Source organism: Folsomia candida, unplaced genomic scaffold, assembly GCF_002217175.1.
Source record: "Folsomia candida strain VU population unplaced genomic scaffold, ASM221717v1 Fcan01_Sc003, whole genome shotgun sequence".
In the NCBI taxonomy this organism is placed as follows: domain Eukaryota; kingdom Metazoa; phylum Arthropoda; class Collembola; order Entomobryomorpha; family Isotomidae; genus Folsomia; species Folsomia candida.
This window is the reverse complement of record NW_019091195.1, coordinates 43942-61375: the sequence shown is the minus strand read 5'-3', so window position 1 is coordinate 61375 and position 17434 is coordinate 43942. Positions and strand designations below refer to the sequence as shown.

Here is a 17434-nt window from a genome sequence, read left to right as displayed (position 1 = left end):
TCAACATTACCAGAACAATTTGCAATGATTATGATAAAGATACATATGAATTTGTATTATTTTATGAGCTAGTTCTGGCAATGTGTGTTTCAACATTACCAGAACAATTTTCAATGATTATGATAAACATGCATATGAACAGCGTGTTTCAGTGCTAGCAGATAGTTAGTTTTGGAGGTGGAATTATATCGATTTGTATAGGAAAATGTATCCATCGCCAACGCAGTGCTTAGAAATGTAGACTTCGTCATCATCATAGATTATCCAATCATTCCCACGCCTAAAATTCACAACATAATGGCCTGAATTTAAGGAATCCCCCAAATGACTAACTATAAGCGTCAAGGCGTAAGCATTATCTGAGCCGGGCAACATAAGAATATCCGATGCAAATGACTTTTCTAGAATTTTTGTGCCTCGATTTGTGAAAATTTTTAGATTAACGAACAAAGCCCGTGGTGCCAATACTAATTTGGAATTGAAATTTGCTAATCCTGCCGATTTGCATGTCTCACAGAGATATTCTTGTTCCCCGATGAAATGATTTATGATGCAATCCTGTAAATTCGTTGCTGTCCTTCCGATCGACAGAGAAGTACATGATTCGTTTCTCGTGCTTTTAATCCCACAAGAACACGTAACTTCGGTTACTAGCGTCGCAACATATTCTTCCAGAGACATCCCTGAGTTGCTTAAGTTCTGTAGTAGGTCAAGAAGAAATAGATGAGGGTCATCCTGCATTCCAATTGGATATGAAGGCATGCATGCAACTAACTCTTGCCTAGTAGTTCTTAGTTGACAAAGTGGAACTGGGGTGAGTAACGCGTGAAAGAAACCTCTTAGACAAAGAGATAGACGGTCTCGACTAACTTTCAGGAAGTCTTGGATGGATACAGACTCATATATTAAGTGAAGAATTGCGTTAATATAGCACGTGTTTCCTAAATTTGGAATACCGAGATGAATTGAAAGTGATTGCTCGCAAAGTACATTGTCTGCAGATAAATCTTCGTTATCTATTTGTACGTCCATTTCCGACTGTTCAGTATTGTGTCCTATACCACTTTCGCTCAAACTTACTTCCATTGGTTCTGCTTCTTGTGGACAACTTTCTGATTCCACATGTGATGGCAATATATGTATGTCATCTGGCCATGTCACACAAATTGGCTTATGGTAGCTGAAATAACTTTCATAGAAAAAAGCGGACACACCAAATACATTTGAAAAACATGCATCGATACATGTATTTCCGTCGGTACTATTTTCGGAGGGAGTTATTAATCTGAAGCCCATTTTGGTGAAAATTTGCCTCATTTGGAATCCATCTTTGGTCATGAAATTTAGATTAAAGTCACCAAAGACGATCATCGGGGTGCCTTTTTTGCCACTCAAAAGATCTGAGACGTCCTTTAAAAAAGCTGTCGCACTATACTGGGGACTACGGTATAACATACAAATCCTAACATTTTTCTGTGCCCATTGAACTAGTTGTAAATGTTTACTAAAACTCAAATTTATTTGTGAGAATTTACAATCTGATATGCTTGAACAGTGTGAGTTACTTTTAAACACCAGTGTTCCAATAGATGACTGGATAGTTGGCGAGTCAATTCGATGAAAAACCGAAAATCCAGGAAGCTCAACTACATCTGAAATCAAAGTCCGGGTTTCACAAAAACAGAGCACATCGGATACCGTGTAGTTTCTGTCAGCAAGAATGTCTTCGTAGTGTGCTCGGAAAGATTGAATATTGTGGAATACAATTCTATTGGGCTCGTCTTGGTCCGGTAAATATCTCAATGAATATGGGAATGGTAATTTACGCAATCTGGAGAGCTCTAAAGGCACAAGATGTCTTAAAGGGTCGATTGGACGTGGTGCATTAAAAGTCCCGCCAATATATAGTCCTGACAAAGTAGGTGCACGACTCATGGCTACGTACATTGCATCCCGTCTTAGTCCTCGGGATGGAATATTAGCAACGGTATTCGGAATTGACAGGCTTTGCGATTTATGAATAGAAATGGCATTAGCAGCCACCAACGGAATTTGACGTCGAACAATTTGCATTCCTTGATAATGCCCAAAACTATTCAAGGGTTTGGTTTCTGAGAAGATTGGGGTCCAATGCAACGGAATTCCTAATTTTTTTAGCAATGCTAGATTGTTCGACCTTGCAAGTTGTCCTACCAATTCCTCCGAGAATTCCATAAATACAAGTTTAACAGCTTTCCCCCCATTTGTTAATGGCTTTTCCACTACCCCCCTTAGTTTACCTGTAGCACCATTAAACAACCCATCACTTACGTCGATGTTTGTTGTAATCATATAACGAAGGCCGACTCTTAAAGCAACATGATATGGCATACCCCCGGTTTGTTGCAGAGTTAAATGTTCGGCTGACTCTAACATTGCTTGTTGAGACTTTAGTATGTTTCCACCCTGAACTCTATCTATGGCAAATGAATTGTAAAGTGGGCCCACTGCTCTACTTATTGCTTCACGATTGAATTTATCACAATCAGCGTTGCTATAAAATAACCATGTCGCATCGCCTGGAACGACTAAGTTTTTTCCGATTTCTCTGCTTTTGAACATCTTAATGTCTTCTTCCTCAAGCATCCCTATGGACAGTCTGTTTAATGCAGTTGCAAATTTAGCGTCATCTTTTTGTCTCATGATCTCGTTGAGCTCAAATAACCGAAATCTATCCCAGAGTGGATTCCCAATGATTGATCCTAAGATTTCCTTCGAATCCTCGAAAACAAATTGCCCAAAAACTGGACTAAGCTGGTAGAAATCGCCAACGACCAACACACTAACCCCTCCGAACAGTTCGTCTATGCCTAAAATTTGCCTAAGCCTTTGATCAATTTGAGCGAACATTTTAAGGCTAACTAAGGAAATCTCGTCAATGATCAGAACCTTCAAAGCGGCAAACTTACACCTCAATGTATTGCATGTTCCATGATCAAGTGGAGACATTTTTCCTGCGTATTGATTTGGTGGGAGTCTAAAAGCAGAGTGCAAGGTCATGCCAGAAACATTAAATGCAGCTTTGCCCGTTGCTGCTGCAACTAGCACGGGAATAGCTTCACCACTTAATCCAGGTTCCTTGTCAAACATCCGTAATATACATTGAACAAATGTATGAATTAGTCTACTCTTTCCTACACCAGCCTGGCCATGAATTACGTGAAAGTTTTGCCCGAGCTTTCCCTTCAAGCTATGCAGAAGATTCAATAGATATTTCCTCTGACCTTCGTTCAAAGTTATCAGTAATTTGCGATAATCGTTTGTTGATATCAACTTTGGAGGACGAATAGACATAAATTTCGAAGTATTAGAATCGCCTAACTCTATACCAAAATCTTGATCTTCTGCAACGAAATCTATTGGAGTGTGGTCAAGCAAATCATTGTCAAACGTCTGTTCGTCTCCCTCTGCCATAGTGAGTCCTACCTCCAGTTCATCTTCTAGAAAACTTGGATCGTACACCTTTCGCTTTTGTGAAATTACATCGAAGCGGTCTTGATACACACAAAAATGGTCAATATCAAGAACATCTTTGTTTTCATCCCGCCAAGGTACATACAACATAATTTGTTCCCTGTAAAAATTTTCCGGATCTTGATAAAGGCCGAATCTTCGATATCGAATAATTCGAGGAGTCGCTCTTTTAGTTATGTATCCACTATTGTCGCTCAAGGTTAAGACGGCTGCCGGCGGATTATCTGATTTCCGGCGAGAACATGATAGTTTTGTAAAGTTGTAATTTGAGACATAATCAGCTAAGCAAAGATCATCTAGTGTACTTGGTCGCACGACATAACGTTCCAAAATACCTTTGAGTGCTATATCAGATGAATCGGCATCCATTTTCTCAAGTTCTTCGGCAGGTTTCACGAAAATTACCCGGTCGTCGGGCCGGTTTGTATTTATAAATGTTACATCACGCGAACTTTGTGTCATAGGAATTTTGAGCAAACAACAGGCGGCTTCCTGAGCAGATACTTCCGAAGACTTTGCAAAGGCGTTGGCAAACGAACTTAGTCGTTCTTTCAAACCATAATTCCCCTCTCGAATTTCTTTACTTACTTGTCGTAAAAGTTTCGACACCCCTCGATCTGCCTTGCTTATGTAATTTACAATGTATGTAGCACATGCATAGGGATCCAAAACAAATTGAATGTCAATATTTGCTCGCCAGCATAAGAGAAGCTTCCTATTGTATGCATTTATATAGATTTCATGGGTTCCACGCCGAAGGAACACTTTAGGAATTCTGAGATTGGAACGGATCGAGAGTATGTAATTTTCTTCATTCAAACCCAACTCTTGAAGAAAGGTATCAAAGTCAATTTCCTCTGCATGTCGTCCATATGTGGAAAGCTTTTCTTTAATGTTGGCAAACTCTTTTTTATGTAACTTTACTTGATCGGCAGGTAATGGAAGTAGTATTCTTGTCTTCCTCATAGGGGGAATGGGATAACCGAACCTACAACCTCGCCTCTTGTCTTCACAAGTATGTGAGTGATTATGGATTTGGTATGCCATGACTTCTTTCATATCGTCAGATTCGTCTTTCCGGCAGGTTATAAATTCGTCAATAAATTCACAGCAAGCTTGGTGTGTTAAAAAATTCTCTTTGTAAAATTTCGGAGCATCCTCAAACCAGTCCATTCTGTGAGTGTGGATCGACCCGCGTTGTTGCACTTCCTTCCTCTTAAAGAAGTCCTTGTGCGAGTAAGGGTAAAATATTCCACCAATTGGCTTGATCAGAAATTTGTCCATTGCCTTCTCTCGCCTGTCGTAAGCCATTACACATCCTATGGGGTCATTTCTTATGAGATCTGCTTTAGCATCGAATTTGAGATTGGAAACTTCTTCGTCGGTTAACGCATTCTCAGTTCCATATTTCCTATTGTGAAGCATCGAAATCAACTCTGGCCATTTCGTCTCTGCGGCAGATGTTGTAATGAAGAATGTGGGCAGGCCCAGCTGCCGAATCATAGCCATCACGTCCTTTTTCTTTTCTTCCAAATAGGACGGCGAGTTGACAATATTGGACAAAAGGCGATACCCGTCATCGTGTTGAACTAAGTTTTGAACACATTCGTTGTTAAGCATGTTCCCAGCAGTTATAATACCGCGCCTTTTCTTTTTTCGTAAACATATGTTTATGTTGCTAGCAATCCTGTGAGTTTGAACTAGACGGTAGCTGTATAATATTTTGTCTGCAACGTGGGTCAAATCTTCGAAGTTCCGACTTTGCAATATCAGCATAGGACAAGTTAGCATCTGGATTAAATTTTCTTTTGATTCCGCAATAAATAGAAGGGAAGGATAGCTCCTCAGCGTCCAAATCCATAAGCAATGAGAGCGGGCGCGTTCCTTCTCCAGGTGCTACTGCCATAATCAGTTGATCTTGCATTAGAGTTTCCGTTAAAGGTGCATCGTTATCTTCAGTTTGGGGTTTGTCACTGATAGATAGTTCTTCAATGCTCTCAATGTCTGTATTGCTCTCGGTAGCATCGTTAGGGTTTACTATATATTGTACAGTGTCGGTTGAACAGTTTGCCCAGTCTGATGAAAGAAATACGTTTTCCTTTCTATACAACTCGGTACGCACTAGGTAATTGGCGGCATGAAAAACTTTATGTGGCCGTATAGTTTGAAACATGAAAGGATGTTTATAAGACATTCGGCGCTTTAATTGAACTTGAACGGTACTTGTCTCATCGAATCGGCGGGGTATCACTTTAGCAACAATATCCATGTCATTGGGAACATTGACCACTCCACCTCGGATCCCGTACTGACGGTCACTCCCTAAAGATCGTATCTGCGCGAACGGTAATCTTAATGCAACCAGGCGTTCCTCCAAAGTCGTCATGTTCTGTAGTTGATGTGGGATTGGGGGGAAATACAGTCCGTTTGACATACATAATCTTGGCACGTCACCGTTCTTCAGTGAGTCGTGACATGTGGCACATAGGAAATACTTCCCATCTACTTTCATGTGGGCGAACGGTTTCTTGGGATGAAGTTTGCGCACGGTTTCTGTTGTCGTTGGGTGCACAGAAGTTTTATACCAAAGTCCGCCGCATGAACTGCATATCCATTTAGGTTGATCAGCTATTTCAATTTGAAATGAGTTGAACAAAATATCATAATCATTTTTGGCATTTTGACGAGAAACCGCTTTTCTGATTGTATTCCGCGGTTGTTCCGTCTGCCTGTAAGTATCTTCTTCTCGGCGGGAAGCATGCTCCACTTGATTACGGTCTTTTTCCACTTCGCGATAAGACTCATTTTCTCGGCGGGAAGCATGTTCCACCCGATCCCGCTCTTTTTCCACTTCGCGATAAGTCTCATTTTCTCGGCGGGAAGCATGTTCCACCCGATCCCGCTCTTTTTCCACTTCGCGGTAAGTCTCATTTTCTCGGCGGGAAGCATGTTCCACCCGATCCCGCTCTTTTTCCACTTCGCAGTAAGACTCATTTTCTCGGCGGGAAACATGTTCCACCCGATCCCGCTCTTTTTCCACTTCGCGGTAAGTCTCATTTTCTCGGCGGGAAGCATGTTCCACCCGATCCCGCTCTTTTTCCACTTCGCAGTAAGACTCATTTTCTCGGCGGGAAGCATGTTCCACCCGATCCCGCTCTTTTTCCACTTCGCAGTAAGACTCATTTTCTCGGCGGGAAGCATGTTCCACCCGATCCCGCTCTTTTTCCACTTCGCGGTAAGACTCATTTTCTCGGCGGGAAGCATGTTCCACCCGATCCCGCTCTTTTTCCACTTCGCGGTAAGACTCATTTTCTCGGCGGGAAACATGTTCCACCCGATTCCGCTCTTTTTCCACTTCGCGATAAGACTCATTTTCTCGGCGGGAAGCATGTTCCACCCGATCCCGCTCTTTTTCCACTTCGCGGTAAGACTCATTTTCTCGGCGGGAAACATGTTCCACCCGATTCCGCTCTTTTTCCACTTCGCGATAAGTCTCATTTTCTCGGCGGGAAGCATGGCTTATCCTGTCCCGCTCTTTTTCTTCTTCTCGGTAGATGTCAATCTTCCTAAGTTCAGCGTGAGCTGCGGCGTCCCTTTCTTGCTCTTGTTGTCGCATATCTACATCCATCCTGTGTAATTTCTTCGAGATAGAGTTTTTTTCTGCTTCAGAACGACGGAACTCTTCGTGTTTCCTTTTTCTCCGCATCCTTTCTTTCATACTTAGTTTTCGAGGCATGATTTACCCGCTAACTAAGGGCAACACCAACTCAATAAACGTAGGTTACGTACCTGTCGATAAGCCACTTAGCGATTTGCAATGCTCTACTCGATAAGCTACTTCACCTTTCGCTCCACTTCTTGACAAATTTCTCCTCCTCCAGATAAGTCGCTCCACCCCTTCTCCTCCAGATAAATTTCTCCTCCTCTTGATAAGTCACTCCCCCTCTAACGACCCCCTCTTGATAGTTACTTCTCCGATTTGGAATTTGCGTAATATAGAGCGAGACGTTTCGATTATTCAGAATTAGAAAATTCAGACGCAGAATAAATATTGAAATCCAAGATTTGTTTTTCTCCTGTTTCTGTTTGTCTGGTCTAGCATACGTTAGCATAGTTACAAAACTTATAATGAAATGATGAAATTTATATTCATTTTATTTCATTTTAGTTTTTTCTTATTATTATTATTTTCTTCCATTCATTCATTATATCCTTCAAATTTTCTTATGCATCCAAATTAAATATGGTTATGCTTAAATTACACTATCTATGTTTGACTGAAGATTATGTCAAACTTATGTCCCATTGAGTATTAAAGGGCGAGCTACTTCTGCCGTTACAACGGTTTATTTATATTACTTGAATCATGTACTGATTGCAAACTCAATTAAGATTAGTCCGTATGGATCGAATGATTCGAGGTTACCTGATAACCCTGAAATATTGCATATAACCAACTTTTTCCACACACATAATGCATACAGTAAGCAAATGAGTTCAAATCCATTTTACGACACATTGCAAGTCATTCCGGCGGGCAGAAATATGACTGACATTCATCCGAATACGAAAATGGGTGCAGAAATATAAAAGTCTTAATTAAAATCTGTCCTTGTCTTCCTGATCCCTGTTTATTATCAGGGTTATCATCGCTGTAATCTTACCCTGGCTCGTTGTGGAGGGTGCTGGTTTTGGGAATGGGAGCTGTATGTAATCCTTGGAAATGTGTAGCGAATTACGATATTATTCTTTTTACACTCGCCTCGTTAAATTTTACTGTTATTCCTCTCTACCCGTTTTTAATGTCAGTTATTTAATTGCAAGCTTTCCTCGTGTATATTGAAAGTGCGAAAAGAATTTATATATTTCTGGCGGCATGGCATTTAATATGAAAGCTAACGTCATCTGGGGACATCAAAATTTAGAATTTATGCAAATGTTGGTTTTTAAATAGATCCAGCATTTTAATCTTGACAAATTTATATGGTTTCAGAAATGTCATAAAATTTGCGATAAATGTTTCATATGCGGTCAGTATTTAATTGGTGCACTGTTCTTGATTACGCATCTCCAGGAATTTTTGCACAGAGTCGTTTCAGTTTTGGCAGAGGGGCGATTGTCTCATGTCTCATAATTCACCAACTCTTGATTGCAAATCCTCCCCAACTTCTGCTCTGCATGATATAATCTCTACTGGAAAATGAAACCGAGTAGGATTCCGCAATATCAGCAGCATTCCACTTCATCTTCATCAAAGTGGGAACCAAATCGAATCTCCTTTTGCACGAAGGGCTGCGTAACGAGATATGTAGCCGGTGGCAATTTGCGAATGCAATTACTCCTTATCTAATCCCCTAAACTAGAGATTTGCACAAAATTTGTCCATTTCATTAACAAAGGGCGACTTTCAGAGATAGCAAATTAACGAGAATTTCGCATTCCAATCGTATTTATGTAATTCGATTCCCACTAAAAACATGTTGATTATGCAACTTGAATTCTAAATCGGCATTCACATTTCGTTTGAAAAGGAATAGAAATTCAATTCTACGTCCAGAATTTCATTCATTTTGGAAATTGCGATAAAGCAGACGTTTTAATTGCTCATTACTCGTCACAAAGCGATCACCACATGAAAGGGGCACAACAATAAATAGAAGAACCGTCACTTTAGGGGGTAGTTAAGCCATTACTCAATGCATCAAGTTTTCCCTCGCTTTTGCCACGACTCCCGTCGTACAAAGTAGTTGTCCCCATCACCAAAATGTGGACAAATAAATTATTTTTATTAATCTCAGGATTTTGAGCTAAGAGAATTCTTTTGACAAATGGCAGAGCGGGGCCACGCGACGCTGGGAATCATTATCTGCCCATTTTGTAAGAAGCTGGGGAATAATTTTGTTAATTACTTGAATCCATTTGGCATAGGTAATCAGTCAGTCGTCTAAAAAGTCAAGTGTTGCACGGGCTGAGGTATTGCACAGCCAAAGAACTTTCTCCTTGATGCCGTATTTTGTTCGTGCATGACTTTGGGAGGGAACCACCGAAGTGGATCAGCTTCCTCTCGTTCCGCCATGTGAAATGAGTGATTATCGCAATTAGCTTTAATTACTCGGGATTCCGGATGCCCACCATGCGGTCTTTGTCTCTTCGCTTCGGAATTATTAAAAATGTCAATGAAAAATTGCGGGTGGTGATGTAGAGATTCCGGAGAAATGGTGAAAGGGGCAAATCAAGAGATTTTTTTGGGAAACGTCGCTGCTTTCTCTTTATTATGAAGTTGAAAAGCTTTATTTCAATGAGCAGCTCAATTGTGGACTTTTGTGCTGGAGTGTCAGCCTAACAATTGTTTGATTGACTCGCATTGTTCTAAGGACAACAGACACACGTTTTTAAGCCATTGTTTGGAATTGTAAGAGTTTTGACGGTTTACTGGCAATCGTGTGTGTGGTGGCATGTGGAGCAGAAATTGGAGGGAATAACTTACACAATTTATAAATCTAAATGTTACACGAGTTCAGGTAAAGAAGGCGTCTGCATTGATTTTTTATCAATAGTTAAATTATGTAAGCGTGTTAGTTACTGGGACATCTTTCGAAGCACAAAAAACTTCATGTATAAAGGCAGATTTCATGTTCACTTAACGTTTTCTTTTCAACATAACAAAAACCATCCACTCATTGAATATGGTTTTTAGTGTTGCTTTTTCTGAAGGCGTAAATTTAACCGATCTATTTTTAAGGTCACCTGTACTTCTGCAGAGATTTAAGTTTCACCTGATCAAAGGAGTTAAAAATCCATGTTGATGATCATTTTTGTTGGGCGAGATGCGAGAATACGAAGGATCATCCCATTGTGGATCAACCCAAAAAATAAGGGTCGATTATAATAAGCACGAGAGGAATACGGTGAAATGAGCCCTTGCTATTCCACCCACCAGCCAAATATCGACCAGTAATTTGGGTGCAGAGGGAGATATAATTATGAGGGATTTCCCCACGTTAAATGTTCAGTGGTTGCATATTGATCGCTTGGTCGTCATTATGCGAACACCTGCATAATTTTTTGTACCCCTCCTGGAGTTGTTCTCCTGTGCAGAAGCATTGACCACTTGTGCCCTCTCGAACCCGAATTTGATAATTAGTCTGATAATTTCGCATTCTGCATGATCGAAAATGGTTGATAAATAATTCATGCATTAACAAAGCAAGGGCATGAAACATGCTGGTCACTGGTCAGACAGATATGCTAGATATGTTAATATAATATTTCGGGTGTTCTCAATCCACCCCAAAAGTATCGAGGAATTACCAGGTGCACGAGTTTTCAGAGGGTAGCGATATGTCTCAACTTGCCTCCAAGTTTCAAGCACTGCTTTGTGTGCATATTCTCATTTCCATAAAATGAATCTCTTAAAAGCTCCGTCCAATAATTCCAACTTTTTTATGGCTATTAGTGAAAAAGTCATGAGTTTAAGTTTGCCAGAAACAAACTCAAAAATACATTCTGTCCAGAATTTAAATACAAATGAAGAAATTCTTTAAAAAACGTGAAACTCTAACCTGTAAAGATTTGGTAAATTGTATTAAATCCTTCATTTGCATTTTTTCACTCGAGTGAATCTGATGACAGAAAAAAGATCTCAAATTGTCAATACGTTTTTTGAGAGGATATTTTAATGAAGATTGAAATGTCGGTGTAAAAAACGCATAAAAAATGCAATCACCCTTAATTTGAGCTCATAATTGAATAATCCAATTAACACCGAGTTAAGCGCTTACCGTATTTTTTTGGATATTTATGCCTATACATTGCCTAAGCATTCAACCATCCATTTTCCAACACAAATAAATTCCCTTTGCTTGTAAATTAAATGAGTGGAACTTTTCACTTTACGGAAAAAGACAGACGGGGATGTCAAGTTACAAAGAATAAGTCAATGCCAGAAAATAAGGAATTGAATGCCACTAGCAAAGTGAGACAGACGAAAAAAGTTGCGCATTACTTCCACTGCAGTTGATACGCTGTGCTTTCTATGAAAAATTCCCAATTCGATTACTGTCTGCCGTTGGGAAAGTAATTAAAAAAGCCAAAACGTGAAGCACACATTTGTAAATATGTCTTGAGGGTGGCAGGCACAAAACGGGGGACGTATGCACACTTCAACCATAACATCAGTAAATGGTACGATTTCTAGTTTCTTGAATGACAACATTTTTCACCATAAACGGCAAAATAAACAGAAAATACTTCAGATTTTTCCGTTAAGTCCAGAATTTTAGGTGGAATGTGGGAAATTCTTTGGTAAATAAGGTGTCAGTGTGAAGAAATGCGAAACAAAGCAGTATAAATGTCCATGTTATCAGCAGTCCATTTGTAACTCAAGAATGTAGACTAATTAACAATGGAGTAACATTTTTCTGTCTGTATCCACAAACATTGGAGGCAGAGCAGGCAATGATTTTATAGAAAATAATTGAAAGCTACAGTGTATTTTTCCCTAAAGAATAATATGTTATTATCATCAGAGCCACTATGAAAATAACGTAAAAAACCCATATTACAAAGACAGCAACAGACCAACAACATCAGGATCAATCAGATTATTTGTATTTATTTTCTGGACTGGACAATCGGATGAGTTTTGTGAACGAAATGTCAACACAAGATGCTCGTCCCTTCTCATCTTCGCCACACAATCAAACAAATGAGACAATAATCGTATGCACTGCTCCGCCATCAATTCCTGCTGCGTTCGGCTTTGTGTGGGAGATGGGACGATGACCAAACGAGACTGCATAAAAAACAGCGCAAAAAACCAGCAGGACAGTGAGAGTGGGGACGAGAGCAGGGATTAAGGGTGAATTAGGGGAAAATGTTTGGATTTTGGGGGGATTTGAGGGATCGCTCTGTGTCAAAGCTGCACTGTCACCGAAGTGGAGGAAATAAAGTAGGGGCTAATGAGCTAGAGAAAGAAGAGGATCAAAAGTATCACGTTTCTCGGATAAGAATATAACAGGGAAGTTATAATAATTGTTTTTTCGTTCTTTATACATATATTTTTGGGACAAATTAACCTTACCGTGACAAGATCGGGCACTATTTGTTCGGTAATATATCTGTGGGTAATATCTACACAAAAATAAAGGTTTAACGCTCATTATGTTTTTGCAAAAAAAATTATTCGTGCTGATCACTTCATATTTGGAAAATATATTTATGTATGGAACAATACGTGTTTGGTCAAGCGAAATGAAGACATGAATTTTGTCCAGTCATATACAGCTCTGTGGTGGATCCAGTAGAATTTATCCCCAGTTTTAACGTGACATTTCAGTGGCAGATGGGGTAGGTTGGCTTTTCGTTTTATGTCGCTCTGGTTGGGTCGGTTGTATTCATTTGTATTCTGCAAGAGGGTTGAAAACCTAGGGGTTGCGTTTTATTTTGCGTTATGTATTTCGTTGGGCTCGTTTGTTGTGCGAGATTTCTATACTTTTACTTGTTTTCTCTAACCAATCTCAACACGACATGTATCATATTAAGGGACGTTGATAATTTCGTAACGAGTCTTGATATCTTGGGCTATGATATTTTGGGATGCATATTTGCAAATTTGCGGGATATGCACAACTCACGCAAAAATATGTATATCGCCTACTTTGACACGTTGCCTTATGAAGGAAAATGTTGTAAGTTCTATTATGTCACAGATGGTATAATTAGCTTGTTTGACTCAAATGGCTGACACTTTGACAATGAGGTGACCAAGAAAGCCATTACGTAATATGGAAGGGTTACATTTGCTTAGTTTTGTAACATTTGAGTTAAGCAAAACTGTCAATCAAATCTGAACTGGTTACTGATGTGTGTTCTTGTTTGGAGCAAATTGGACATGCTGGTTTTCCATGTCATTATGTGTTGGACGGTTTTTTTGTCCACTTGATCGCTTCGAGTCAGTTGTTAATTGTTAATGGTTGGATTAATAACATTATTCTTACGAGAATTATGGAAATGTTGTGCATAATCGAAATTTAGATGTCAAGCACTCGACTCATTTCTGTCACTCTCCACTTGAATCGGAACAAGTGTTCGGAAAACGGGGATAACTACTGAAGCTGGGCTCGGTTCTGCGATGTCTACAAAGTCCTGTTTTGATGGGAATCGAGCGTGCACGCGCTCTCACCTACTTTAGCACCGATTCATGTGCAATTTTAAACTTTGACCTAGAGATGCGAAATTTGGCATGGACATGCCCCAACATATGCTGCATCATAATATAACATCAATTCCCGTTCCGTTCGCTATAAATTTTTCAGGAAAAATCAAAAACTAAATGTTATCCGTATTACATTTAGTTTTTGATTTTTCCTGAAAAATTTATAGCGAACGGAACGGGAATTGATGTTATATTATGATGCAGCATATGTTGGGGCATGTCCATGCCAAATTTCGCATCTCTAGGTCAAAGTTTAAAATTGCACATGAATCGGTGCTAAAGTAGGTGAGAGCGCGTGCACGCTCGATTCCCATCAAAACAGGACTTTTTAGACATCGCAGAACCGAGCCCAGCTTCAGTACTTGTCAAGCAAGAGAATCCAGTGTGCGAGGACCTTTTATGACCATGAAGGGGCCAGATGGTCAAAGTGTTCTGTTGTTTTTTGTTGTTGTGGCTTTTTCAGAAATGAGGAAAAATATGACAATTAAGATTTATATGCGGGTTCGATTAGTCATTGAATATGCCATGGAATACATATTGAAGAGTGTTTTTTACTAATGTAAAAAAGCCATGAATTACGCACGCGTCATTAACCGTGTAAAAAACAGACCGCAAGTCAAAATTTGGGTGGTGGCAATAAAATTAAACCATGAATGAATTATTGAAAATGCACATTAAGGTTTTTGAATGAAATTTGATAGTTGTGATTCACCGGAATTCTGTGAAATGTAAATCCTTTTCGAAAATCAGAATTTTATCTGTTTACAACTTATTTCCGTGTCATTGTTAATTTTTGTGCCCAATTTGTATGTACTAACGGTGCCATTTGTAAACTTTTTCAACTTAACTGAAGGCACACGTCGCACAATGCATATTTTATTACACCCTCATTTACAGAAATTACTTTGTTACAAGGTAAAGGTCAGAAGACGGTGGTGCGATTTAACACCAATTGGTCGACTGACACTTTTATGACTTGGCTTAATCTCATCAGCCATGCATCGTACATTTTAAAATCATTTTAGCAATAGCTTTTGCAATTCATTAACAAATAACAAATTAAAACACTGAAACCTGATTATCATATGTATCTGTAATCTGAGATCTTGTGCAACAAAGTTACTAGTTATATTGTATATTCTGTGGTCGCTACTTTACTCCAAAGAGGACAATAAATTAAGTGGAAGCTCTATTTTCGTCCATCATCATCATCTCATCCGTCCAAATCTCTCACCCACGCACTTTGTCTCTCCGTCGTGTCCGTCAGGATTGTCTTTTTTCAGATTGATTGATTGCCGAAATGTGTATGGAGTTGGGGGAGGAAAAAGTTTCCGTGGCTGACTTTTCCCTGGCTGACACAATGAGTCATTATTATTATTCATTGTTCTCAATAATTTCACATGTTCCGAAATATTGGCACCACACACAATTCCAAATTTCGAGAGAGGAGACTCGACGCACGCACGTGACATGCAATCACTTTTGAAGTGATGGACACCGAAAATCCGGGCGACGCGACTCCTTCACTGACTTTCCACATTTTGGACTTTGTGAGAATTGAAGAGGTTTTAATGAGTGCTCGCCTGTCTCAAAATCCTGCCTATTTTACGGATGACAATGGGTGACGGACGACTGGACAGTCTCATCATGAGTGGAACGAGGTTGTTTAGAAGCATTCACAAAACTCACCCAGAGTATTTGTTTCTCGTTGCATTTCCCCTCAGGAAGAAATTTAGTTGTGCAGTGCGTGTGTGCATTAGGTAGCTAAATTATGCTCGTGATGAGATGAATCATTTTGAAGTGGACCATCGTGAAAGTTGTAATGAGGCAATTACGCACAATAAAAAACCCACAATGGCAATAAAAATACAGATTTCTTATTTATTTCAACAACTTTTCTTCACACTTGAAAGATAACTTTTTAAAATAGTGATGAGATCGGTACTCAAATCGTCATCTTGTCTGCGATGCAATGTCATCTTCATCCTGCCGGGCTTAACGGGTATTTTTAAGTCTACTGGATCCATTTCTCGTCGTCCAGTCATCATCACGCCGAAGGGTTTTCGATAAGGGGTTATCATCACAGCTTTAGGTTTGAGGGGCTTCATTACACCGAAATATGGGTGCGGACGGGGGTCAGTTGCGACAGCTGAAGGATCGGGGTGCCTGATGTGATGTGTATCTGAATATGGATGTGGATTTCTAACTGCAACAGGGTGACCTTGAGGGTTCATCCACGCTGGTGGGTGTGACTTTGGGGGATATGGTACTGGATTCATGATGGCGTTGTGGTGTGAGGGGAGATGATACGACCAGGCGAATTTAATGCTCAAGAGAAGAATTGTCAGAATTTCGGAAAATTCCATCTAAAAGTTACAGAAAATATATATGAAGTATTAGCAAATTGCCTGAAATTATATGTAGATAAATTTATGAAATTTACAGCTGTATTCACCTTATTGAACTATAAAAACGTTCGTAGCACTTCAGTCTTCTCTGATACGCAACTAAATCTTAAAGTCCATTCAAGCCCGGCTTTTATACCAAAGTAAAATATCTATCTGTAAATTTGGGACACGCACGTTCGCAGAATTTCAGATTAACCATTGACAACATACACACGTATTTAGGCATTTATAAGGTGTAAATGAACGTAACTGTCTTGCGCATACAAGAAAATCTACACTAATAATCATAATATTCATTGTTCTGCGAAAGTTAATCCTCATGGAACGCATTTGGGTACAAATTTTACTCTCCAAATCCCATTGTTCGCTAGCTTTCAGTCCAAACAACAAACGAAAAGAACTTCCATACCAGCCAAGAAAAGATCCACACATTGATATGGTTTCCCTAAAAATAAAATGTTTGACGTGCAACATACTTATTTTCATCGATTTTCATTCATTTAGGTTAATATGACCCAGTGGTGTAAAGTTTACACCCCTTTTCAACACCTTTATCCTGCAGCAATCATAACACATTGACACATTTATGTCACCCTCATTAAGTTTTGGACTACATCATAATTACCTTTTTTGACGGAAAATCTATTTATATGTAACTCAGAATTTGGGAATGTTGGTTGTCCAAAAATTTATGACCTCATCACAGAGAAATTCCTTTACAACCAACTCTCGAGAGATCCGTTTATGACTGAAACATTAACAACGGTATAAATTTTATATATTTATCTCCTCGGCATTCGGATTTGACTCAATGTATTCGACTATAAAGTCCAGTCTTTAGATTCCTCTCATTAAAACAAAATGCGATGCCTACACCGAATCAGATCAGAGAATTGTTTATGTCGTGGACTGGCTGGACTGTTAGGCAAAGTCGGCAATTTCCGGATGTCAAGTGCTTTTGAGGAGAGGTGCTGGCCGTCGTCGCAGAGTTGTCATTTGATTTTATGACGCCGGAGATTGTGGCGAGATGCGAACGAACGTATGATTGTGTGGGTGACGATGAGGGTGAGTTGCATAAATAAATAAGTGGAAATGCGATTCGGTTTGGCAGATGAAGTGGATGCGCAGAGACGACCAGTGACGACGACGGGGTGGACAATTGTCATAAATTAATAGAATTGTATTGTGTTTCATGTGGAAATGAGAATAAATGCTCAAACCACCGTGAAAACCAGTGGTCACTCTCTTGCTGGGATTCTATTTCTGTGTATCATCGGTCGAAAATCTCACAATTTCT

The 17434-nt window shown here is 39.6% G+C and overlaps 1 protein-coding gene across 1 annotated transcript; it reads right to left on the bottom strand.

Annotated features, from left to right (window-relative positions):
* Positions 1–183: 183 nt before the first annotated feature.
* LOC118434764 lies at positions 184–5133 on the bottom strand. Its single transcript, XM_035848941.1, has one exon. It carries the CDS (start codon positions 5131–5133, stop codon positions 184–186), a length of 4950 nt encoding a protein of 1649 aa, XP_035704834.1.
* Positions 5134–17434: the final 12301 nt, after the last annotated feature.

Excerpts from the sequence above, each read along its gene's own strand:
- LOC118434764 (XM_035848941.1), bottom strand. The coding sequence starts at position 5,133 with ATGCTTAACAACGAATGTGTTCAAAACTTAGTTCAACACGATGACGGG.